General features: G+C 43.9%; 1 protein-coding gene across 4 annotated transcripts; it reads right to left on the bottom strand.

Annotated features, from left to right (window-relative positions):
• Positions 1-4: 4 nt before the first annotated feature.
• CSRNP2 (cysteine and serine rich nuclear protein 2) lies at positions 5-16,064 on the bottom strand. 4 transcript variants are annotated; one of them, XM_087814667.1, is made up of 6 exons: positions 15,823-16,064; positions 10,614-10,879; positions 10,283-10,519; positions 8,919-9,178; positions 5,180-5,476; positions 5-3,450 (listed from the first exon to the last, which is right to left on the bottom strand). In XM_087814667.1, the coding sequence occupies exons 3-6, from the start codon at positions 10,431-10,433 to the stop codon at positions 2,527-2,529; spliced, it is 1,632 nt and encodes a 543-aa protein (XP_087670793.1). In that variant the 5' UTR covers positions 10,434-10,519; positions 10,614-10,879; positions 15,823-16,064; the 3' UTR covers positions 5-2,526. The 4 variants fall into 4 exon arrangements, with proteins under 4 accessions (XP_087670793.1, XP_016056778.1, XP_016056779.1 ...); XM_016201292.2 differs by lacking the exon at positions 15,823-16,064 and having other exon boundaries at positions 10,614-12,685; XM_016201293.2 differs by lacking the exon at positions 15,823-16,064 and having other exon boundaries at positions 9,120-9,178; positions 10,614-12,684.
• Between the last annotated feature and the right edge of the window lie 8,738 nt (positions 16,065-24,802).

Here is a 24,802-nt window from a genome sequence, read left to right as displayed (position 1 = left end):
ACCATTCTTTTGAATATTTCTTTAATATTACATTTAAATATTCTCTTTAAATACAGCATTATCACAATGTAAAGGACCTAAAAGGCAAAAAAAAAAAAAAATTTGTTTTCAGAGAACCAGACAAGCTTTGGATTCACATTGAAAATACTACCTGTATATAGTATGTGAGAAAGGAAATTGGAAAATGAGTTGCAATAAGTCATTTCTTTTATCTAGGCCTGGACTGAGCAGGTTTGAAGCTATCTGCTTCTGTGATCAGAGGCCTAGCTTTTCTAGCAACCATGAGCTCTAATTGTGTCCAACTTGGGTAGCACCAGAAATGAGATGGACTAGGATGTAAAAAAGGCCCTTTGCTTAACAAGACAGTTAATGCTAGATGTTAACATTTAGCATTTCAAAGGTTGGGATCAGTGTGAGTCAGAATTACAAAGTTTATGAAGGGTTTAGATTAAGGAACTAGTTTTGGTTTTTTTGTTGTTTTTGTGTGTGTGTGTGTGTGTCCCCCAAAAATCATCTTGGGGGTTTGCAATGAGTTTAATAATTAGATTCAAATTCTTGGTTTGATCTCAAAGGCTACTGTGTCTCTTATTAAGCAACTGGAATCACTTCCTAGATTAGGAATCCTTCCTAAGGAGGGAATGTAAAGCTCACCTTCCCCTTCAACACAAACTTTCAGATAGATTCTTCTCCATAGGGTCCAATTCCCAATTAAGCTTCAGCCTTGTATTTGAGGGAACCATCTAAGGTAGGGGAGTGCAGCTCGGTTTGGGATAGCATCTTGACCTCAGGTACCTAGGACTCTCAAGGCTGGAGGATGGGGAGCATTAAGGACCTATATAGTTAAGAACTCTCCTCCAAACCCTGCAAAAACAAGAACAAGGGAGGCAGACTGGGTTAAAAGATATAACTGTGTTAAGTACAAGGCCTATCAGGCTCAGTTTAGCCATTTTATAGGTGAAATGCTACTGGCATACATGAAGGTTGCTTTAAGACCCCAGGACCTTAATATCCCACAAGAAAAGGCTTTTATGAGTAAGATAAATAGGAACAGTTATCTTCCCCACCAAGAAAACGTTTCACTTTGTTCTTTCCTGGTTAATAAACCATACCAGAGGTGAGGCATAGTGTAAAGGGTGCTAGAGAATGTTTTGTTCCCTGCTGTCTCCATTTTAAAACAGAGACAAAGATAACTTTGCTACTGAATTCAGTGGTGTTCAGTGGAGCACATCCAGGGACATAAGCCAGACATGAGAGAAATAGGCGCTGTATCCCAGATAGAGGTAAGAACTGAATTTGAGTCCCATTCTATAGACCTCAAAGCCAATTATCAGAACTTGAATTCTATGGAACCTGGGAGTTGTATGTAGCATTTAGGAATTGGTTTGGCCCCCAATTTTTACATATCAAGATGGAGGGAGTTTAATAAATATCCGCAATTCTTGGGGGTGAACTGGAATAGTATAAGAATTCTCAAAACCTGTATTATCCAAGAAGGACAACCAGGGTAGATACAGAAGAAAAAAAAAACAATAACAAAAAACTGATGACCTTAGATTGCCATATCCTGTATCCTTTAAAGCTCAAATCTCCCAAGGGGGGAGGGGGTGCTGGGTGAAAGCAAACATGGCACAAAGTCATCTTCCAGACAGCAGCCTGTTCCTGCTGCCTCCTCTGGACACACTTAAATGCTCCATACATGCTTCCCATGATATGTGTGAGTCCAGCCTAGGGCTGCCTGACAGAGCTAGTGTTAGACACACACACAAGACATGGGCCCTTTATACCACATCCCCAGCCAATCTAGCTCTTTCTCTTCAAATGAAGGGGGGGGGGGGGGAGAGACAAATAGACAAGTTAAACTCTAGTACCTAAGAACATGAGGAAGAAGTAATTCAAGTCACAGACCAGGAATCCCCAGTGTGGGGAACAGGTCAGAGAACACCAAACACGTCAAATATTAACTTATTTACCAAATAGGGGGCCAGGGAAGGCAGGTTAAATTTTTATAAATCCTGGAGGTTTTGTACAGAAGCAGAGACCCTTCTACCCCCTCCTCTCCAGGAGACATTTCCAACTGTATTATGATACACCAGAATGGGATATCAGAATAATCACCGAGAAAAAGGAGCTTGTATCCTGCCTGGAGCTCAGGAGAGAAGGGGCTTTGCCATGCTGTTCAAATTATATATTCTGATCCCTACAAAAAGAATAGCTGCTTGAATTACCTAGTTTCTCCTGGAGATCCTAGTTCTTTGTTCCAATGGCCCAGAAAGCTCAGTATTCGGCACCATGCGGCCTAACTCTGCCCCAAGACTATCCCCAGATCAAGCTGGGGCTGGTCTCCTTGGTTCTGTTTACCCTTTAAAAAATACTTGTACAAACAATCCTTTCCCACCCGTTCCCCAAAGACCCCAATAAAATAACATGGGAGCAGCAGCTGCTTCTACAGTTTTGTTCTGAAATGGTGATAGATAAAATAAGGGAATAAATAGAGAATGGGTGAGAGGCAGAATCTCCATCCCTGTGTCACACTGCCAGAGGGAGTTCCAGAGAAGAATCTTCAGTGGGCCGGTCCTCACTGGGCTGTGAGGTCTTCTCCACTACACGGCCCTCTTCACTGTCCGTGCCAAAGGGGAGGTTTGATGGGGACCACGAGGGTCGGAAGTCTTCATTCTCCGGCTCCTCAGGGTTACGGTCTTCGGGCACTAGCGCTTCTAGAGTGGATGCTTTTCCTACTTCTGGTTTACAGAGGGCAGCTGGGTCTGTGGGGCTACAAGCCACCAGTGAGGTAACAGGGACAGAGAAGACACTGAGATCCTTCTCCTTGGGGAAAGAGGGTGGGACTTCTCCTGTACTAGGCTCTCCTTTCACCCCCAGGACTGGCCTCTGCTCCACCTGATAATAGACCAGGGGCCCACTGTTCAAATAGGATGGGTTGGTCACTGCTGAGGCAGCTGGGTGGTCCGAGTTCTCAGCAAAACACAGGACAGAGGAGCCCGGGGTCAGCTGAGCCTGGATGAGAATGGGGGCCGTCAGGCCTGGGCACAGCTCTTCAGGAACAGCCAGGGGCTCCTCCAGGATGCACACACCCAGGCTCTCTATGCTGGAGTCCAGGCTGGCACTCGAGCCGCTGGAGTCTTCCTCTGCCTTGAGCCGTTCCAGTTCCTCCGCACTCTGCAGGTGCATCACTGCTGTCTCATTCTCAGCAATGAACTCCTGGAAGTCCTGTGTCTCAGAGCCCTGGGCTCCTGTCAGGCTGCAGCCAGCGGTGGGGGAGGGCTCCTCGTCTGGGGCAGGTGGGCGGCTCACCTGCCGCTTGCTCTCCAGCTCCAGCTTCATGATGGTGTGGAGGTAATGAGTCCGGACCCGGATTGGATTAAATTCAATACGCCCAGCCATGTTCCCACAGCCATCCCGGGAGCAGCCACATGGAAAGGACATGCGATCCACCTGAGGAGGGGACAAGGAGGTTGAGGCAAGAGGAGACCAACAGTTTAACAATGGCGACAGGAGACGTTAGCTGGCAAAAACAAGCAGGTGGGATCTGTGGTCTTCTTACAAGAAGAGACACAGCCAATTCAAAACAACATGCAGCGTGAGCTAACACAGCACCAGATGGTAGTTATCAGACCACTTGCGTTTCCAGTGCAGCCTCATTTCTCTCTAGGGCTTTGTTTTCTAAACAAAAAGTAGACAAAAATCATATCAGAGGGCCCTTCCAAGTTCAAAAGTCCAGAGATGCCTCTCTGAATGCCAACACTTCTCAGAGCAGAAAACAAAAGGCTGGGGCTAAGCCTCTTGTCTTCTGCGAGGACAGGCATGGGAAAGGGAGAAGTCACAGCTAGTCCAAAGAAATACATTCTGGGGAAACTAACAAAAGGTGCTACAATGAATGTTCAAACAAAACAGCCAGGTTTTCACTACCGGCTTCATTTTCCCTGTGGTTGACCAGTTCGGTTCTGAAGCTGTTACCAAGATAACTAACTTACAGACCAAAGTTACCTGGAAAGCAGATGCTTTCTACTTCCTTTTCTCCCTTTTGGATCCCAAAAAAGGGGGGGGGGGGGGGGGAATAGTGAAAATTAAATTAAAAATGTGAGTAAGCTGGTATGTACAAATACAGTTTTTTCCTATGATGTCAACTTAACTCTCCATTTCAGTTCTTAGGAACAGTCTATCAGGACTGTCCTCAGGTCTGTGAATAACAGACTGATTGATTATGGGACTTCAGTCTGAAAAGCAGGATTTGGCTAGATCCACTACAGCTATCTGACACCTACCCAAAAATAACAAAGTAAAGGTTGGTCAGGAGTTCAACTATAAGGACTCAGCATCCACATCCTCGGTATACAAGTTCCACATACATTTCATTCTTTGGGATGGTACTGCTGTTTTCAATTGAAATGTGTTTTCCAAACTGTCCATTAGAGGGCCAGCTGGGGGATGATGCTATCTTTTAGGGCACCATGAATTTAAGCTCTGCCAGGCCAAGTGTGATCCTGAATGACAGGATCCAAGAACTATTTTGATTTTTATAAAACTGGAGTAGAGGTACTGTGAATAAGTGTCTGCAAGATAGAATCTAAAGGTCTACCTCAGCCCGGCCGGGCGTGGCTCATCGGTTGAGCATTGACCTAGGATCCAGGAGATCGGGGTTCGATTCCCGGTCAGGGCACATGCCCAGGTTGCAGGCTCGATCCCCAGTCGGGGGCGTGTAGGAGGCAGCTGATCAATGACTCTCTCATCATTGATGTTTCTCTCTCTCTCTCCCTCTCCTTTCCTCTCTCTGAAATCAATAAAGATATATTTTTAAAAAAACAAATAAGTAAAACATAAAGGTCTACCTCATTTCTCTGCTTCCTTTTATCTCAAGGAACAAGTCAATATTTAGGGAACAGCTACTAAGTGTTACACTTACTAACCCCCACTCCTCCATTTGCTGACAGCTGCTTCTCAGCACCCCCAAGGTATAAAACACAGACGAGATAACAGGTATCTCCACAGCCTGAATCTTGTCATGCTGTTTTTTTTGGCTGGTGGAGGAGGGCTGTGGAACTAGGGAGTGTTCAGTCATGGGGAATCTGCCCTCTAATGGGCAGCCTCCCAGGTTCACCGGCACCCACGCCACACACTCCTGACTCGAATGCAGATACACCATCTCAGGGCAACTTGGACTGACCTGGCATTTAATCCCAGCTTGGCTACAGGCACACGCTTCTGGGTCACAATACAGTCGACAATCACAACCACACTCTTCCCGTGACAGGCGGATGGCTCGAAGTTCTTGCTTCTCTTCAGCATCAATGCGGTGGACCCCAGATGCCCTTAGCAGGGCCCGTCGCCGCTTGGTGGGCAGAGGCTGCAGGAAGAAGTAATCATCCACCTCCACATTTTCCACATCAATGTCTTCATCAGAAACATCATCCAGTGTCAGGCCATCGGCCTCCACTGACTCCACTGTCCCATTCTTGGTCAGCTGCCAAGAGACAGGAAGGAAGGTTAGCCTCCAGAGCGTTACCAGCGTGAGCCCCCTTACAGGGCCTCTGAGTAGCATGGTCCAACAACTTTCCGCGAGGGAAACACCCATGCTGTCTAATACAGTAGCCACCAGCACATGTGGCTTTTGAGCACTGTCAGTGTAGCTAGTGTAACTGAGCAACTGAACTTTAAATTTTAATTTTAAGTATAAATAGCTACGTGTGGCTACCATATGGGAAGGTGTAGGTCAAAAGACTAAATCTAGCCCTGGCCTGCGTTGCTCAGATGGTTGGAGCGTTGTCCCTTACACCAAAAGGTGGCGGGTTCAATTCCAGGTCAGGGCACATACCCAGGTTTTGAGTTTGATCCCCGATCGGGGCACACGTGGGAGGCAACTCATCAATGTTTCCCTCCCACATCAATGTCTCTCTCTCCTCCAACCCCTTCTCTCCTTCCCGCCTTTTAAGATCAATAAAATAAAATTTTTTTAAATAGACAATAAATCTAGCCCTGGCCAGGTAGCTCAGTTGGTTGGAGTGTTGTTCCAATGCGTCAAGGTTGTGGGTTTGACCCCGTCAGGGCACATGCAAGAATCAACCAATGAATATATAAATAAGTGGAACAACAAATCGATGTTTCTCTAAAGTAAATAAACAAATACATAAATAAATCAATAAATAATCTAGAGCAGGAAGACTGGAAGCCTCATGCAGATCTAACACCATCCTATCAACACAGGGATCGAAGTTTCTCAAAACCCATCCCCTCTTCCCTCCCAGAATTTAATCTATTCCCACAAATACACCCTCCATTGCCAGACTTGTGCCCCTTCACTTTGGCTAACTGCCTTCTAATACCAGGAGGAAGTGTATCAATGCTGGATATTCCTTGGGTGTATAGATAACCTTGCAAACACCCTTCAATTTGCACCCCTCAAAGGACTCAAAACCACATTTTGGGAAAAAGGGAGAGGACGTTAAAGTGTTATACAAGGTCAATGAACCTGAATTTCCACTGTGAAAGCATCTATCCATACACAGGAGAGCTGCATTTTATTGGGAAGAGAAAAATATAAGCAAATTATCAACGTCTATCGAGCCCTTACTTCCAACCCATGGCCTAGAAGAAATATATTTTTTCTCCTTTCTAATCGTTTTCATTTGATTTCAAAGAAAAGTTGTACGTGAGGTAAGGTGGCATATGTAATATAGGCAGAACTGGGTTCTCTTGGCTAAGAGAGATAGCCAGCCAGGTAAGGGAATCTTAGTGGAAGAACAGGTTGAAGACAATCTATAGTTGAATGAGTTTTGAAAACTCACTAGAAAATTCAAGCAAAGAAAACGAGGTCTCATAATCCTCAGGGCCCTGGAAGCTACTAGCAGGGTGAAAGCCAAGCTACTGGAGGGTTTGGCTTATTTCATCAGACAGCCAGAGTAGTGCTGGGAAAGGAACAACTCCTAGGAGAGATGTGATGCAACAGACTGTGGTAATAAGCTACACACCTGTTTGTTTGTTTGTTTGTGTTTGTTTTGGGTAAGGTGGTAAAAAATGAGAGAAATAAAGTGGTACTTCTGAGGATTCCTTAAGTCTATTATTTCCATACCAGGCCAACCACAAGGGGCCTTTCCTCGGACCTTAGGCTTGCTCCTGTCCATTTCACCAGGGTTCACTTCCTCCTAATCACCCTCACTCCTGCTATCCTCTCAAAGGGAAGAGATTAGAGATGCAATAGAAAGAAACCCGCGTAGATGAGAATATCTCATGACAGAGGTGACATTTCATATCACTGACAGAGTCTTTCAATAACTAAATGGTATTGGGATAAACAAACATATATCTAACAAAATCTAACCTTTTTAAATATATATATATATATATTTAAAAAGGTTAGACTCCCAATTCATACTATTCATAACAATGAATTCCATATAGGTAAAAGGCAAAAAAAGGTAATGAAAGTATTAGAAAAATTATTGGTAATTAAAGCTGCAGAGTACCAACAGCTTTTTATTTTATTCTATTTTATTAATTGGAGAAAGAGAAACACTGACCAATTGCCTTCCATACACACCCTGACTGGGGACCGAACCTGCAACCTGGGCATGTGCCAACTGGGAATTGAACCAGTGACCTTTCCATGCACGGGACCACGCCCAACCAACTGAGCCACATTGGCCAGGACATCAGCAGCTTTTTCTCTTTCTTTTTTTTTTGGTGGTAGCCCAAAAGAAAAATAAATATTAGATGGCATATGGGAAATGCAGAATATATATTTTTGAGACCAACTGCCTCCCCTATAAGGAGTGCTAAAGATAGGAAATCTATCAGATTTAGGAGACGGATGGATTCTTCTTGGGAGAAGGGAAGAAAGCCTTCATTGCAAATGATGAGAACAGTGTTTATTTGCCCAGCTGTTACTATAGCAGCAGGAAGGGGATGGGGTCAATGACAGAATTCCTCAGACAGAGAAAGGGAAGCCTGAATGTCACTCCAGTTAGAAAGACAGGTGTATGGTTTTAGAAGTAGGCTGAGGGAAATAGACATTGCATGACATCCAGTTAACCTACATCCTCTGCCGCCAGTTCTCCAACCCGACCACACTGTGGTGTGTCTCAGCAGGATTGCACCCACAACCCTGGCAATAATGCAGTCACCTGTTTTAATATGGGCCTGCAAGAAACTTAGCCAGGCTAAAACAGTATTCTCCAAATTTGGAACTAAGAACTCTTGGGGAAATTTTTGCAGACTGGTGGAAACTATGGCTGTGGAATGCCAAGCAGTGCTAAGGGAGCAAATGGGTAGCTATAAGGAGCCATCTGAGGATGGGCCTTCTTCCAGGCCTGCCCTCCTCCTATACGTGAAGAGCTGGTGCAGCATCAGTGGCAGGCACAGTACTATGCAAATCAAAATAGCCATTTGGTAATGCTGTTGCTTACACCTGAAAGACTATCACCTAGAGGTGATGGGGGTTACAGAAATAGCAGGATCCTTTCAGACAATTTAAAGATCCCAAACTTGTCCTGTGTCATCTGGTAAGACATTGAAACATTGTGCTTCCTCAGGTTCTAGGGGGGCCAACTTGAATATCTTCAAGTATCCATATTTTAAACCTTTAAAAAAATTTGTTGAGGTTGGCAATGGTTGGGAATTCTAGAGAATCCATTTTGCTATCTCTGGTAGACTTCCCACCAGACACAAAAAGAAGGGTGTCTTAGACTGATATCTGATTCCATATCTGAGCCTTTTCACTAAAAAGATCTGGAATCTACATATCAAGGGAAGCAGAAATAAAATATAAAATATAAAATAAAATAATAAAATAATAATAAAATTAAAGTGAAATAAAATAAAAATAATAAAATAAAATATCAATAGACCTAGGTGGTTTCCCACTTTATTTTGGCACATGGGAAGTACCAGACCCCAGATCCCCTAGGCACCTTCATCTTCTTGGCATGGAGTTTCTCTTCCTTCAGGTGCTCACGAAGAATCTCCCGATGGTTCACCTCCTGCTCTTGAGCAAACTCACAGAGCGTGTAGCTGCGTACAGAATTATGACGCTGTGCCATGCCCAGAGAGCTACCACCCTGGCTGGGCACACTGGTGAAACCCTGGCGCCGAGCAAAGTAGTACACAGTCACCTGGTCAAAGCGCACATTTTTCCTCCGTAGCTGCTTCTGCCGCTTCAGGATGGAGGTGGCTGAGAAGGGAGCAGAGAGCAGTTTTATTAACCCAGAGATGGCCTGTTTGGGGACCGCATGCTTTCTCATCCACCTAGGCTCTCAACTCTTCTCCAAAGATACTCCCTGTACCTAGAGACATTTCTAATTTTCAAATCATAAATGTACAGCTGGAAGGAACCTTGAGCATCAGCTGGCCCATAGCACTGCCTCTGACTGACCTGAACTAAGCAGACCACAAAGTCTATTTTTAGACATCAGCTGGGAAGAGGATCTCTAGGTAATCTTCTCAGGATAAAACAACCTATAGCGCTTCACTGTCCAACACAGCAGCTACTAGCCACACATGTCAATTTAAATGTAAGTTAATTAAAATGAAAAAGCATTTACAACTCAGGTCCTCAGTTACACTAATCTCATTTCAAGTGCTCAACAGTCACATATGGATAATGGCTACCACAGTGGACAGAGCAGATATAGAACATCTTTCATAACAGAAAATTCTATTGATAGTGTTGTATAATGGGATAGAAAACCTCTTTTGTAAGGGGTCAAGCAATATGTATTTTAGGTTTTGCAGGCTCTGTTGCAATTACTCAACTCTGTCATTGTAGCATGAAAGCAATCACAGACAATGGGTGTGGCTGTGTTCCAATAAAACTTTATTTACAAAAGCAGGCAGTGAGCCAGATTTGGCCCATAGGCAACCCCTGATCTACAGTATCAGAAATTCTTTCCAAGAACCTAATTGAGCCAGAATTAAGAAATCTGGAGTTGCCCCAGTTGTCGAGGCTATAAAGATTTATGTCCCGCTAGAGCTACAATATCACGGAACTCTGTAGGACTCTGCTGGGAAGGGTCAAATCCGGGACTCCTCTCCTCTTCAATTTAATTCAACCCATTCTGGGATCCACAAATCAAGCACAAGAAAATCAGCTAGAACAAATCAGACTTAAGTCTACATATTAGAGCAATGAGGTCCTCCAAAGAGCAAGGCTGAGCTAAGCGTGGGGAGGATTATGATTAAGGGAAAATCCCCAAGCTGGTTAGAAACTGTCTCTCAAGTGCAGCAATGGGTTCTGATGCTTGGGGACATGAGTGTACACAGGGAGTGGCCTACTCACGTGTGAAGCTGGAAGTTGAAGGAGGATTGAGGCTGTCGCAGCTGTCGGCACTGTCACTGCTGGAGATCTCATCATCTGAGTTGGACACTGATGAGCCCACATCCACATCATCAAACTTCCTCTTGAGACCCGAGCCCGTAAATGCATCCATTGGTTTCAAAGGGGTTTCCTTGGGGAGCCCACCACGTTGGCCCCAAAGCCCCTGTTCACCACCAGCTAGCCAGGTGCATTAGGATTCTGCCCAGGGGAAAAGAGGAATCAGCATTCCTGTCCTAAGACAGACCCCTCCCAAGTCTATAAGTAAAGCTCTCCAATTGAAGAGAGAAAGCACCTGAGCTAGCACTGATGTCCGGTCTCTCCAGATTAGGTCATTTCCCTACTGATTCCGGCCAACATTCTCCTACTTTTGTTTCCCCTCTGTCCCTTCGGTCTCAGTCACTCTCAAAATAATGAGATGAGTAACTGCAGCACCTTTCCCAGCGGAGTGAAGGCCTTTGGTTCCAAGCCAGCTGGGCTCTAGGCTTCATTAGCTGGGGGATAACAGGAGTTGCTCTTCTGATCACACAGGAGAACTCTCCAAGGGGCCAGTAGGAGGAACTGGGGATCAAAAGCAGAATTAGGCTGTGCCTAAACCTAGACTAGATCCAATTATTTTTCTCAGTGAAGATATAGCCTGGCATTTCCCAAAGTGTATATATGAAATAAACTAATTCAATGGATATTAATAACTTTTACATGGAAATAGGACTGCTGTGTCAAAACAGTTTAGAAAACTGCTTATGGAAAGAACTCTTAGAGGCTTTTAATATGCTAATGAGCATGGGGAAGGGTGGAAGAAAACAGCACACAGTGTTTCACACATCTTATTATGGAACCCTTTGTTTTGCAGAGTATTTTAGGGGGCAAATGATTCTTGGAACACACTTTAGGAAATACTGCTCTAGGCTCTCAATTTCAAAGTATATCAGCAGCCAGGGAAACACTTTACCCAGATCTTCACAAGTATAAAGTGTCTCTCTAGGCTCCTAGAAAGGTCAAATTTGGTTCTAAAGAATGAGCTAAAGATTAAAATCTGCACTAGCTTCAAGAATCTTTCCCAATCTCATACTGTTCCATAAAACAGGGCTCCACTGATCTATCATCTTCCTCTGTGCAAGGAAAACTTAGCTTTACCACCTTTGCCCTCTGTAAAGAAACCAGCAAGCAGAAAACAAACAGCAAAAGAAGTGACAATTTACTCTGGTTACATCAATATGTCAGGCAGTGTCTTCAACAAGCCGTCACACAACCAAGGAGTCTGGGATACAAATCTCTCCTCTGTCTTTGGACTTTAGTTCCCAAGGATATGAATCTGCTCCACAGAAATGCTGTCAGGGCCAGAGCCACATGTGATGATACGAAGCCTCCCTGCTTTGCCTCAGTAATGCCAGAATCTCCCCAGACTATGATCTCACTAGTTGCTAATTATGCAGCAGGAATAACAACACTGCCCAGAAAGACAGGGCTGCATTACTGCAGAGCAGCTACCCAGAATATACTGTGGTGTCAAGAGATGCCTGCTACTGAGCTGCTTTTCTGGACTGTGTCTCTTGGAAGCAATTTGTCTGCTCTGGATAAGCTCTACATAGTCAACCATATCTATTCAGATCTATCCAGATCTCATCAAAATTCTGCCTTTCTAAGTCACAAGATGGACCTAAGAAACCTCAGCCATATAGGTCTCAGACAAGCATATTCCTGAAATAAATTTGGCCAGGGAGGGGAAAAAAAAGCAAGTACTTGATAAGAATTTTAATTAAATTAAAAATGAGCCCAAAGTGTCAATTCTGTTCTTCAGGTTACTGATCTTGCCATCAGAGGTCACATTCTTAGAACATAGTAAGAATGGAGAGTGCCATGGTCTTTCCATAGGTTAGAATACTGCTGGGTTTAAAGATATCTATTAACTAACAAATTTCTCATTCCATTCTATTACGAGGGTGGGGAGAAATCTTTGCAACTGAGTACGTATATGGGTGTGATTAAAAAAAAGAATAATGTTGACAAGTGAACTTAATTTTCCTCCCCATTTATTTTTTAATATGTGTTTGATTTCAGAGAGAGAAAGGGAGAGGAAGACTTAGAAACATCAACAATGAGAGATACATCATTGATCAGTTGCCTCCTGCACACCCCTACTGGGGATTGAGCCTGCATCCTGGGCATGTGCCCTGACGGAAATAGAACGGCGACCTGGTGGGTCAGTACTCAACCACTGAGCCACACTGGCTGGGCTTTCCTCCCCATTTAAAAACCTTATCACCCTAGCCAGTTTGGCTCGCTGGTTAGAGCACCGGCCCTCAGACTGAAGGGTCCGAGGTTCGATTCCAGCCAAGGGCATGTATCTCGGATCCCTGGCCCTGGTCGGGGCGCGTGCAGGGGGCAACCAATAGATGTCTCTCTCACATCAATGTGTTTCTCTCTCTCTCTCTCTCTTCCACCCTCTCTGAAAAGAAATTTGGGGGGTGGGGGGACCTTATCAACCACATGAAAACTCAGACTGAGCTCAAAATCTGCTTTCTCAGAAAGGAAGTCCAGCTTCAGTTTTAACTGAGATCCAGCTAGTATTGCTCCTAGGAAAGTGGCCACCCCCCTACCCTTTTTTAAAAATATTTTTATTGATTTCAGAGGGAGAGGAAGGGGGAGGGAGACAGAAACATCAATGAGTGAGTCACTGATCGGCTGCCTCTTGCATGCCCCTGCTGGGGAGCGAGCCCGAAACCTGGGCACGTGCCCTGACTGGGAATCGAACCTCAATCTCCTGGATCATAGGTTGATGCTCAACCACTGAGCCAGCCTGCCCAGCGGAAGTGGCCCTTTCTTTAGCCTGGAATTACTCAGGGATTTATGATCGGAAGCGAATGTGCACTTCTGATTCTTTCCTGGGGGCCCCTTTGCTTCTGGTAGCGTGGATTCTCTTTGAATATTTCTCTTTAAACCCGGCATGACATTGGGTATGGTCCAAATCATCTTTATTATCAAAATTCTCCACTGTCTTCAACCAGTTGCCCTCTGGGGCATCATTTGTTAGGTTAATTTTTGTGCACTCTGGTGTAGCAAGTATTGCTGGCTGCTCATTCCATTCCTCACCCTTTTATCTATGTCTTCCCCCCTTCCACTTCTGGAATAGTGGTTTCTGGGCAATGATAAGAGGTAGGTAAGGAAGAAAAAGAAAAGATGTGAAACCTAGCAGAAAAATATTTTCCTATGCCTTAGAATATCCTATGGCTGTATGTATAAATAACACACATATTGACTTAGCTCTCTTCACCCTATACAGGATCTGTTAGCATCATGTTCTCGGACATTAACTCCTCTAAAAAAAAAAAAAAAAAATCCATCAATTCTGTCCTGACAACCAGTATGTTTAAATTGCAACCTAGCTCTCCTTGTCCAACTCTCTGGTGTGAACTTAACTTGTTAAATAAAGATGTTCACTGGATACCAAGAACAAACCTCCCATCCACTTCCACAGTGGCCTAAGGAGATCTTGCTTTGCAACAGCAACAACTAGAAGAGGTTCCACATTTTCCAATTTATCAAATCAACCTATCAAACGACAATTAGAAACCAGTCATTCCCACCTCTCACCTGGCAGAGGATCAATGCGTATGTACAAGAGAAACACTTGTAAGTTATGCTCCCATGTATAAACCTATACAGAAATAACCAAGGTGAAACCGGCAATGTGGGCCATAACTGACAGTTAACTGTCAAAATGAGCAACTTGAACAGCAAATGCTTTTGAGAAAATGATGCAAACCTCTATAAAAGCTTTAAAATGCCAGTAAAATGAAAGGTCAACTGACACTTTCTGGCTACATAAATGCTTTACAGTCTTTTCTCAAGTGTTTCTAGCTGAACATTTCCCAAAGGTATCCACAGTATGTAGAAGATATTAGGCCAGCATCAAACAGAATAGATCTACAGCATATGTGCTAAAATTTTAGTACTACAGCTAAGCCTTTTCAGGCCTATGAGGATTCCTTTAAAACCAGAATATAAGACTAGCAAAAGAGGGACCCCCTTACCCCCACCAAATTTTGTGAATGCAGAATATATTTGCAAAGTTTAGGTAATAAAAACCTCTTTCTTAAATGAATCCAAAGTAATAACAAAAGACACATCTCACAGGAAAAAGCCTCTCCGTTCAACTGGAACCCAACCTTCTGCTAAGGGTCAAGGGACCAAAACCTCTAGCAAACTCACCAGGGCTACCATCTGTAGCCAGGTTAGAGGAAGGAAGGCTTGCTAAGTGCTATGATAAACCTGAATAAGATGACCTGTCCTGTTTCTCCATTTACAATATATTGTGGTTAATTCTCAAATACTATGAATTTTGTGGATATGTGTCCTTGTGACTACCAGGATCATGAACTTTTAAAGTACTCAAGTGAAAACATCCTTTAAACTAGGTATTTCAAGGAAGTTGCCCTCCTACACGCACTCCCTGGAGGTTGCCGACTGACACAAGGTTAGAATTTGGCTTTCCATGTCTAAACTCCATCATATAGAGGATACAAGATCTTTGCGGAAGAACTGGGACATGATGCTGTAGGGACCATTAACTTTCAAGGATATCCAGTCATTTATAACTCTGGCACACACCAACATCCTCCTGGCTTTGATGATTTGCAAGATGGAAAGTCAGTACAGAAAAGGAAAATTTGAATCGACTAACTAAAAATTTGAACTGAAAACTGTAGGACAAGGGGACACTGTGTCTCTTGGGGATAACTTCTAATGTTTCATATTGAAGAACGGTTTGTGTGCCACAATGCCACTCTGAACCCCCTGAAAACGATGAATCAAGACCATGGCACTGAAAGGGATGAATGGCAGTCTGCTGCGTGTTTGGGCCTGTGAAAAAGATCAAGCTAGCAACCAGGGCAAGTGATGCTTTCGTTTTCCCACACAACGCCAGAAAAATGGGAGACACATCAGGAACCTGAGCTGAAAGGACATGTCAAGTCACCGGTTCCCCTTAATGGGCACCCTCGCGGAACCTTTCAGCTCCAGGCCCATTTCTTTCTGACTGTAAACCTTCCCGCTCATTCTTATCTTCTGCAGCCCCTACCCAGCCTTCCCATCCCTTCCTGCTTGCTACTCACAAATTCCCAACCACTCCTCCCACATTTTCCTCTATTCCCCCTCCCCTTCCCCTTCACTTCCCTCCATCCTACATCATCTCCACTCCATTCCGAACTCAACCCTCATCCGCAATCATGCCGGCTTCCAAGCCGCCCATCGGTCTCCCCGAGCTGCCCCCGCAGTCCGGGCCCGCGATCTCCGAGCCGATCGCTCCCACGTCTCTCCCTAATCTTTCCCTTCCAGCGGCGCCTCGGCTCCCCGCCCCCCGACCGCTCCCGTCCGAGCCTCTCTGATTTCTGACCCCTCCATCCTCGCGGCTCTGGGCTGACCACTCCTCCACAGCCGCCCGAGGGCCGATCCCGAGAAAGGACGAGGCAGCACCCTCCGCCCCGCACCCCCAGGCCCATTACCGGCCCCGCCGCAGCTGCCTCCTCCCGCGATGGTCTCTGCCGCCCCCGCTGCTGCCGCCACCGCCCTAGCCCGATGGTAAGGAGGGAGGAGAGTGCGAGTCCTGGGACCGCAGCAACGGTCGGGGAGTTCCCAGGCCAGCAGGACCGGGAGGGAGGGCGGGTGGGCAGGTCGGCCGGCAAGCAGCAGAGGGCGGACGGCTCCGGCAACTCCGGCACCCCCGGCAGCAGCCGCCCAGAACCGCCCCGGCTCCGGCTAACAATAGGCTCCGGCCGCAGCGCTCTGGCTCTTATAGGCGCCGGCACGTCCTGACTGAGCCCCGAGGCAGGATGGGAAATGGAGTCTACGTGCAGGCCCCACGCCCAGCGGCATGCTGGGAGTTGGAGGCGGGGACCAGCGTAAAGCCGAAACCTTCGGTGCAAACTGGCTCAGGAGGCGGTGTCTCTGCTGCAGCGGACCCTGGAAAAGCGAGTTTGGCGCCGCTGCAGCCTTTTGAAGAGGAGAGGCAATCGGCTACAGATCTTCAATGACTAAATGAATTCCACGCTAAAACTACCCTTTTCCTTTCAACAGGACCACACTCCCATGCCTACAAAAGAACAAAATCCCCCTTAGCTCGCTCATGGGATATCTTAGTCTAAGCAGCATGAGGTGATGCAGCCTGCCAATGTATAGAGAAGAAAATACAATCAATGTATTGAGTTACCTGGATTAATGGATTGATATGTTTTCTTTCAAAATTATTTTTACGTCATCATTGATCTTCACAACTTTGTAACTCATTTTTAAGATGGTAAAAACGAAGACCCAGAAGTTATATGTCATTTGCCAAGGACACCCTGGCTTGGTTTCCTATCTCATTCAGAACAGTGCATGTCTCATCCTTGAGCTATAAGGCCTTACAAGAGAGGGGTGCATCCTCTCACCCCCCTCCCCCATCCTATGTCATCTTTTTTCCTTCTACTTTTCCCTTACTCTGCTGTTAACACTGACCCACTGGCCTCCTTGCAGTTTGTTCAACTGGACAATCATGTTCTCATCTCAGGGTCTTTTGCCTGGAACACTCTTTTCACCAGCTAGCCACATACTCCCTCACTTAATATTTTTTTCACCAGCTAGCCACATACTCCCTCACTTAATATTTGTTCAAATGTCCCCTATCAGAGACTTTCTCTAACCATATTTCTAAAATAGTGCTTCCCCTTGGTCTCTATCACCTTGTCTTGTATTTCTTCTTAGCATTCATCACCTGACATGTTTATTTTTTTCAGTCTTCTCTCACTTGACTAAATTCCACAAGAGCAAGGAATTGGTTTGTTTACTATATGGTCAGTACTCAGTACCAAGCCCTGTATTTGACATTTAGGAATTTATTGGATATTTAGTGGATTGATGGACGGCAGGATTTAAACTCAGGTTAGGCTGGTTCCAAAGTCTGTCTTTTCACTGCAACCAAGAAATATGGAGCCAGATCTATAGATTAGGGTGGCTTGAAAAAAATGCCACGAATTCCATTCCTCTCCCCTAGGTGACATCAGAGACTCTAAGAGGCTAGGAAACAACAGTGGAAAATGAAACAGCAGCAGATCACAAAAAAGCAGCTCTGCCCGGGTGGGTGTGGCTAAGCGGTTGAGTGTCGACCTAGAATCCAAGGGATTAGGGTTCGATTCCCGGTTAGTGCACATGCCCGGGTTGCGGGCTGCAGCCGATCAATGACCCTCTCATCATTGATGTTTCTATCTCTCTCTCCCTCTCCTTTCCTCTCTCTGAAATCAATAAAGATATATTTAAAAAAAAAAAAAAAAAAGCAGTTCTTAGGGTACCATGTATTGATCAATTCTCTACCGAAATTTAGGTGTGATATGTGATCCTGGAGCCAAACAGCCTGAATATAACCCCAACTCCTCCACTCACTAGGAGTGTGACCCTTAACAAGGTATGTAACTTCCCTGTCCCATAGCTTCTTCATCTGCAAAATAGAGACAACCATATGTATCTTATAAGGTTTTCTGAAGATTAGTTAATATAGTATAAAATGTTTACAACACAGTCAGTGCTATGTAAATGTTCATGATTCTGTTTTTTCTGGACACACAGAAGACAAAAAGGAAAAGAAGGCCCCAGATCACTCTGAATCAGTGGGCTGAGTAACAAAAAACAGCCTAAAAGTCATGTGGATAGGCTAAAAAAGGTCTCATATGCCTACACATCCAGAGTTGGAGCAGTCATGGAAATTTATCTGGGTACCATCAGCCTCAATGCCCAAGCTTTGTTGCTTAATGACACCAAACTATGTGACGAGCAAAGTAAAGTTAGCTTACTCTTTAAGATAGCAAGATACAATTTGGCAATAAGCTCTAGATCAGTCAAAATATCATCTGAGCCCTGGCCAGTGTGACTTAGTTGGTTGGAGTGCTGTCCCGAAAACCAGAGGGTGGTGAGTATGGTTCTCCATCAGGGCATGTGCCCAGGTTGCGGGATTAATCCCTGGTCGGAGTGTGTGGCGGAGGTGGTTGGTCAATGTTTCTCTCTCACATGGATGTCTCTCCCTCTCTCTCTCCCTAAAAAAAAAATACACACACACACACACACACACACACACACACATCAATAAAAACTACAGGACATTTTAAAAACATCATCTGAACCTCTAACAAACATCACAACCACTTATCACAGTCACTTATTCAGCATTTCGTTGAATTGATAGAATCACTAGGTAAATTACCTCAATGGTGCTAACTGGCCCATAGTAACTGCAATTCTGCCTCCAGCCTAAGCAGGGCCTATGGAGGTCAAATGACCAGGAAGCTCAAGTGCAGTAGATTAGAAACTACAAAGAAAAGTGAAAAGAAGTGCTATTATTATTAATATGTAAATAATAACCTTGGCATCCAATTCTAAATGTTACTCCTTTGTCCCAAACCATGCTGCTACGTATGTATGGACCAGCTCAGAATACACAAATCACAGATGGGTGGTTTGTTTTGGGGACAAAAAAGTCAAAGCAGAAAAGGTAGAAAAGACATTTGATCAAAAACAGCAGCCACAGATGAAAAACAAAGGTCAGATTTTACCTCCTGGGTGTGTTTACACATCTGTCTTACAGTTATGTTTACGTGTGGTAGATGAAAAGGAGACATGTTAACCTGAAGAGCTCAGGGAAGGCCTGCATGTTGGCCTTGCAAACTCAGAGACCTAAAGTAACCACAAAGGAAGGTCCAAAATTAAAACTTAACTAAAACCAGTTTATGGCAGGTAGTCATGTCTAGGCTAGAGACTTCCCTGACAAAAGTCAATCTTTATCTTATCTAAGCCTAACTTGTTTTTGCATCTACAATAACATTCCTTCGGAATGTCAGGGTAACTCCCTTTTTTCCAGACCCCTCAGGGCACAACCAATGTACTAGGGTGGAGACCATAAATCCTCATTGTTAGTTATCATGGGTTGATTTTTTTTACCATGTTAATTGTTCGTTGATTGTTAACTATCTTGTACCCACCTATGTAAAAGATGTATGTCTATCATTTTACTTTCCATCCAATCCTAGACGTTTCCCAGCTTTCTCCCACCTCCCTAGTCAATCACCAATGAATTTTCATGTAACCCACTTGTGTCTTCTTTTGATTGCAGTGTATAAAATAAAGTGCAAAACTGCCATTCTCTAGAGCATTACCTCAATCCATTGAGGTTTTGCTTTCCTGGCAATTGTTGGAAGTTTGGCTCTAATAACCTCACAAAAATTCTCTATAGGTTTGACTGTTTCTTACATTGACAATGTAAAGACAATCATGTACTCAAAAGTATCCTAAATTTATTGAGCAACTGAATAAGTGCATTAAGGACAAAATAAACTCCCAACAAACCAATGAAGTAAGAATTGAAAGGTTAAGTTCAGTGGTGTATGGGCAGGCTAAATATCCATCTCGGATAGTGAATAAAGAAAAATTGAATTTATTTAAGGAAAAGGGGATGTGGGATGGGGATGTCCAAAGGGAAGGGCTATGCAGCACTGAGTCAAAGGGGATTGGGTCCATGATGGTCACAAAAATATACTTGGCACAGTGAAACAGGGAAGAGCAGGAGAACCTAGGCTGGGCTGCTTTGGCTCACTGAGGAGTGAAAGAGAGAAGGGGTCTTGGAGACAGGTTCAGGGGGTAAAGCCCAGGACCAGCTGCCACTGCCCATTGCTCCCCTGGTTACAAGTCTCTGTGGGGTCCCCTCAGAGGGATGGAGAATGGTGCTGGCATGCTCCCCTGGTGGGGTGCACACACTGAGTCCTTTGTCTTGAGGTATTTATCTTTTTCTTACAGATGGAAATCTTAGGGGAGGTCTCAGGGGAGTGTCTCAATAGGATATTCATCAGCTTTCCAGGTGTGCTCTTTCAGGGGGTCATTAGTCAATGCAGCTGGTCCTGAGGCAGACACAGGAAATGCTCAGGGGGTCTAAACCAGCGATATGCTGGGGGAGGATAGGTTGCCCTGGGGACAAGTTTCTTGTTTTCTCAGTTTTGCCCCTTTCTGGCATCTGGGGCTTTCTGCTCTGGTGAGTCTCTACCGGGGTTTCTGTACCTAGCCCATCTAACAAGCACTATCTCCTTTTTAAGATGAGAAAGTTGAGGTTTAAGAGATTATATTGTCGCCCGGCCGGGTGTGGCTCAGCGGTTGAGTATCGACCTAGGATCCAGGCGATCGGGGTTCGATTCCTGGTCAGGGCACATACCCGGGTTGTGGGCTCGATCAATGACTCTCTCATCACTGATATTTCTATCTCTCCCTCTCCTTTCCTCTCTCTGAAATCAATAAAGATATATTTTTTAAAAATTTTTTAATTAAAAAAAAAAAAAAGAAGAGATTATATTGTCCAAAGTCACATCCAGGAAGAGCACCATCTGGGATTTGATGAGACTTATCCGATACCAAAGTAAAAACTGTATTGACTACTCTTTACCGCCAAAAGATAAACAAGAATACACTCTCCAGGGGGGTTGTAAATTAATAGGTCAGAGGATACTATGTGTTGAGCTTCACAGAGAAAAAGTTAAAATAAAAAGCTAAGGCCTTGTATTTGTTTTTACACGGATAGGAAACTTGTAGATTTAGCCCTGAAGTTGTATACTACTTTACTAATATACACTTAATAATAATCCAGCTCTAGATAGACAGGCACCTCTTTGTGACTAATTCCACACTAACCAAAAGAGATCCATATGTGAAACCTGGGGAAAAGGGCCACAGCAATTGAAAAGCATCAACAAAGAAGCTGTGTGAGTTTTATCAAAGAAGATTTCAAAAAGGACATACACAGATTGACCTACATATGTGTATAACCCACATAGACATCCTACTAAAAAAGCAGGCCCTGGCTTGCTAGCTCATTTGGTTGGAGTATTGTCCCAATACGCTAAGATTTCGGGTTCAATCTCCAGTCAGGACATATACAAGAAGCGAACAATGAATGCATAAATAAATGGAACAACTTAGTGATGTTTCTTGCCCTCTCTAAAATCAGTCAATCAATTAAAAAAAAACAAAGTAACAACCAAGTTTGAAGGGGTAGAGTGCAGGGGTGGTGAGTTTAGAGAGAGCAAACTTAATAAGCCTAAAGGAGGTGAATGAAAGTCTGAAGCAAAGTTGTAAAGATGTCTAGAGAAAGATATTAACTGCCTGGCCGGGCGGGGCTCAGCGGTTGAGCATCGACCTAGGATCCAGGCGATCGGAGTTTGATTCCCAGGCAGAGCACATGCCTGGGTTGCGGGATGCGGCCGATCAACGACTCTCTCATCATTGATGTTTCTATCTCTCTCTCTCTCCCTCTCCTTTCCTCTCTCTGAAATCAATAAAGATATATTTAAAAAAAAAAAAAAGATATTAACGAAACCCTTAAATGAAAAATCAGACATTAGAACTCAGAAAGAAAATGGAAATCTACAGTGATTAAAATAAGGAATCTGCACCTCATCTTACACAAATATATGAAAACATAGTCACCTGATAAATGGGTTATTACTCATGTCCCAAAAGACCCCATGCAGTGCAGAATAGTATACTAATACACTAATATTTTTTAAATAGTAAGTTCCCTTATAATTGAAAATAATCCAATTGAAAATTTTAATTCATATATAACTTTGAAATCTCTGAAATTTGAGAAAAGAAATGTTAGTTGCAATTTCCAAGGTAATTTGTTGAATAGGCCTTTGTTCATTAAGAACAGCGCAGAAGAGATCTGGAAGTGAATAGGAAAGTTGAAAAAAGATAAAGGAGGAAATGGAAATGGATGGAAGTTTAAAGTCAAAGGTAAAATACAGGTCATTAAAAGAAGCAAGAAAAAGGAAAAAAACTACCCCATGGCATTAATTTCACATCACATAGGTCATCTTTTCCAGTTCATTCTGTGGTAGGCAATTAGACAGACATGAGCAGAGTAAGGACGATGGGCCAGGTACAGAAGGTCACCAGGGCAGAAAAGCCCCAGGTACCTAGCAAAGGACAATTGTAGGGTGGGACCTCAACCCCAGGGTGGCCTTTCCTCCCCTAGCATATCACTGGTCATGCCGTTTGGACCCCCTGACCTTTTCCTCCCTAGAAATAACATCTAGGCCTCAGTTGTATTTCAGCTTCAGGCCCAGAAAAGCAACAAAACCAGCCACAGTTGACCTCAGGACCAGCTGCATTAAATACTGACCCCCACCCTGGTGCAGGCCAATTCATCAGTGGAGACCAGAACCCTGAAAGGACACATCGGGAAAACTGCTGAATATTCTACTGCGAACTCCTCTAAAATCTCCACCCTTAAAACCCTTAGGAAGGAGGACCCAGTGTGCTCTCCCTCCCCTCCTGGAGAGCAAGCCGAGCCTCTCCCCACCCCAAAGGGGGTTACCATTACCATCCTCACTCCCAAGCTCCAAGGACCCTTCCTTTACTTCTATAATTTTGTTTCCTAAGCTCATTTCTTCTAGGAATTACTTCTTCTACCTCTGTAATTTTATAAATAAATGTTCTGCAGTTTGGGTCTTGGCTCTGAATTCTCTCCTAGCCAGAACTCAAGTACTGAGGTTGCTGAACCCAGGTTTGGTCTGACCCCACTGGTCTTAACACCTGGTGCTGTTCCCCCACCTACAATAGTTCCATTTTGCAGTGTTAGTAAACTCTTCCTCATTTATGCCTTGGAGTTCATAAAATGAAACAAAAATTGAATCACAAACTAAAAATAAATATTCTAGTAGAAAAGCCTTAGCCCACAATTAAGAAAATGGGCATTTTTACGAGAAGCAGAATAAGCAGGATTACTTTATGAATTAGTATACAGGGTAGGGCAAAAGTAGGCTTAGAGTTGTTCGTATGGAAATTAATATAATTAATAAATAATAATACAAGAATAAACTACCTACTTTTGCCTCACCCTGTACAAATGACACAGCTAGGTGGGGAGTTTGTACCATTCCCGTTGAAATTGTGGAGTTCTCATAACAGAGCAGTAGAGGCCATAACAGATCAAATTCCTATAAAGGAATCATCCATGGCCAAGGAAACCAACCAACGATTCAGAAAAATGACAAAATGGCTCAACTTCAGCTCTCTAGTCCTAAGCTGTACAGAATTGTTAAGTCCTGGCCAGGGAAAAAAGCTACAGTGAAGAGGGAGAAGCTCAGTCCTGACTTTACCCCAAATTTGTGTTGCTTTCAAAACTGAATGCAGAAGCTCTATTCAATCTTTCATGGTAGTTTGCAAGACAGCCCAAATCTTTGCAGCAACCCTATAAAAAGACTTTCTCAGAATACTTGGGGACACAAAGGGTTTTCAGAACACTACTCCATTTGGCATAAATTAGAAATACAGTAGTTAGTTCCATTGTGCCAAGCCTCCCCATGCTCCTCCATCTCACAGTGGTGAGCTCATGACTACTCCTCACAACATGCCCAGTGCCTGACAGCACCTGACTTCCAGGAATCAAAAGGTATAACCCTCATGTGGACCTCACTCTCTCAGGTCTTTCAGACTCTAGTGGTCTTGTATTCATTGTACTACAATCTCTTACCAGACAATATGGCCATTCCCATTTCTTCTCCTCTTAAATGACTACTTAAAGAAATTATTTATGTGGACAAACATTCTTATTGGGCCATAATACTGGACAAAGTCTTAGTACTTTCTAGACACATTTCATGTAGTGACTAGTACAGTCCTGCAAGGGCCTCTCTTTTTATTTCCCAATAACTCTCTCTTTTAACTACAAGTCTTTATACAGCAGATTCTTCTAGTTGGAACCTACTACACTTCAAGGGAACAGAACAGACAATGCTAAGTCAAACAGGATGCTACTCTACTCTCAGGAGGGCCTAAAATCTAAACATTCTCCTTCTCATATACTCTAACTCCAAGAGAAACATTAAACTATTTTAAATATCAACTGTCACATTGTTTAAAAGGTAAAATGCAGCAAATTTTACTTCTAGAGATATATCTTAGAGATGCATGCAAAAAAATTATGACAATGCATGTTCAAATGGATCTAACCTAAATAGTATCCACAGGGAATGGACATTTGGTTTTTTAATCTCACCCAAGAATTGATTTTAGGGAGGAAGAGGGAGAAAGAGAGAAACATGTGAAAAGGACTGAACCCAAAACCCAGGTGAGCCCTGACCAGAAATCTAACCGTAACCCTTCAGTATACGGCATGATGCTCCAACCAACTGAGCCACACTGGCCAGGGCATGGGAATGGCCATTTTAAAAAAACAAATGATGTGGAACTATAAATTCTAATATAGAAATATGTTCAAGGTGTTACATAAATACAAAAAGCAAATTTCAGACCATTAGTATTACATGAGCCCGAGCAGAGAGAGAGAGAGAGAGAGGGAGAGAGAGAGAGAGAGAGAGAGAGAGAGAGAGAGAGAGAGAGAGAGAGAGTGTGTGTGTGTGTGTGTGTGTGTGTGTGTGTGTGTGAGAGAGAGAGAGAGAGAGAGAGAGAGAG

Source organism: Miniopterus natalensis, chromosome 2 (genome assembly GCF_054644295.1).
Source record: "Miniopterus natalensis isolate mMinNat1 chromosome 2, mMinNat1.hap1, whole genome shotgun sequence".
Lineage (NCBI taxonomy): Eukaryota > Metazoa > Chordata > Mammalia > Chiroptera > Miniopteridae > Miniopterus > Miniopterus natalensis.
Note: the sequence above shows the minus strand (reverse complement) of the source record. Positions and strands in the feature narration are given on the sequence as shown.